The sequence below is a fragment of the Penaeus monodon genome, chromosome 23 (genome assembly GCF_015228065.2).
Source record: "Penaeus monodon isolate SGIC_2016 chromosome 23, NSTDA_Pmon_1, whole genome shotgun sequence".
Taxonomy (NCBI): domain Eukaryota; kingdom Metazoa; phylum Arthropoda; class Malacostraca; order Decapoda; family Penaeidae; genus Penaeus; species Penaeus monodon.
The window spans coordinates 336757-338638 of record NC_051408.1 but is presented as its reverse complement, the minus strand read 5'-3'; the positions used below and the strand labels follow the sequence as shown (position 1 = coordinate 338638).

At 29.6% G+C, this 1882-nt stretch overlaps 1 protein-coding gene across 1 annotated transcript in view; it reads left to right on the top strand.

The window, feature by feature from the left end:
* The window catches only part of LOC119587661, a 59718-nt gene that overhangs the window by 46153 nt on the left and 11683 nt on the right, over nt 1–1882 (top strand). The window contains 1 exon segment of the mRNA XM_037936342.1: nt 427–479. Coding sequence (XP_037792270.1) covers nt 427–479 — 53 coding nt within the window.

Sequence of the window (1882 nt, the reverse complement as noted above, 5' to 3'; positions counted from 1 at the left end):
AATTTTACGCATGAAAATTTTTGCATGAGACTGGAAATTGCTGTGTTAAACCATGGAAAGTTTTTTCCCAAGTTTCTTTTCCCTTTCAATGCACTAAAAGGGCTTTTAAAAAAAATATAGTTTTAATTTATTTTGTAATGATAGTTCAAAATTTTCCATAAAATTTAAATAAAAATTACATGGAATTTTGGAAATCAGCTTTGTTCAAGGTCTTTTTATAAAGCTGAGTTAACTATTGCATCCTTTCATGTGATTCTGATGAGATGCAAATTTTAGACACTACTATAGGCCATATGTTTTTGGACTTGTCACTACATACTTGTTTCCAATCTTTTTATTTGATTATTTGCAAACATAATATACACAAACAACTTAAAACTTTATGGGGTCTAAGCATACCCACTGGCCATGCCTTGAATTTTTTAGAGAAAGTTATATTTCTTTGCAAGAGTAACCAATATCTTTTCCTATCCAAAGGAGTAAGTCATTCCTTTTGTCTGAGAATGATTCAAACTGTTAAACCCCTTCTCTGTGTTTTTTTAAAAATTTTGTCCCCTCGCAAATTTACAACCCTTTTGACCAGGCCCCCTCTCCCTGTTTAGAGTGTGGGAAAGATCCAATAACTTTAGTCAGTCTAGCTCTCCAAGTAGTTTGCATCAGGGCATCTGTTACTCCCAATATTGAATGGATATGTTGGGATTATGTGAAACAAAATTTTTTAAACTAATTGCCTTACGTTTTTCCATTCATAATAAAAAAAATCATTTTATTTTGAAGTTTCTAACTTTTCTTTTTGTTTTAATGCTATAACCTTCAATAGGAGTTTAAATTTTCTGAAAAAAAAAAAAAAAACATATTACTTATTGAAAACAATAAATCTGGTTGACAGTAACTCAGAAGGTATGCTAAATTATTATTTTTCCTTTTTAACATCATTTATAAAAAAATTAAGAAAAAACTATGGTAAATCCCAATTTTTCCAAAGGCCAACCTAATTTGTTTTTTTTACTTAACCTTCGGAAAAAGTAAACTAAGGAAAAGGGAAAATAAAAATTTTCATCTTTCCCCCATTTTGGGGTTTAAAAATAAAATAATAGTTTTTTAATTATCTTCAAAAGAAAAATAGACATCAGTCTCCCCATAAATTGTTAAATTAGAACATTTCCAATGTGAATAACATGGACAACATTTTTGGGAAATATTTGCCATTTTTCATCCTGTTTCATCACACATGCTTTAGAATGAGTTACTATATTTCATCCTTTAGTGGGTAGAAAAAGTTGAACCATCTTCCAAAGCTATTAAAATTATGTATTTATCAAAGAACTTTTTTGGGGCTTAATGTTCTCATTAATAGGGATGTTATAGGAAACTGTTGAGTGATTAGTATTTAGACATTGAATAATCATTGTTTTTTTAAGTTTTAGCATCACACCACAGGTTATCCAAAGCAATGGATTGCAAATATTTTGAGAAAGCCATTTTGAATATCAATATATGTTTTAAACCATGGCATCAATTGTCAGTGGTCTCATTTTATTAGTCATCTGACAGTTGCTTTAACAGTCAAACCTCGGTTTTTATGATTAATCCGTTCAAAATAGTGGGAAAGAATATACAAAAATTGAAGCAATATTTCCCATAAGAAATATGTAAAACAGATTAATCCATTCCAGACACCCAAAATATTAAAAAAAAATGCACTTTTAGAGAAAACCAAGGTTTACATACGGGACTATAAAAATAAATAAAAACAAAAAAATGAAGGTAGTGAATTTTTAACATCACTTTATACTTTTTAAGAAGACTTTGTTCATTGGAAACAGCAAGGATGGGAGCAGGGGGAGGAGAGAGTATTGTTTGGAAAGGAAAAACCCCCCTT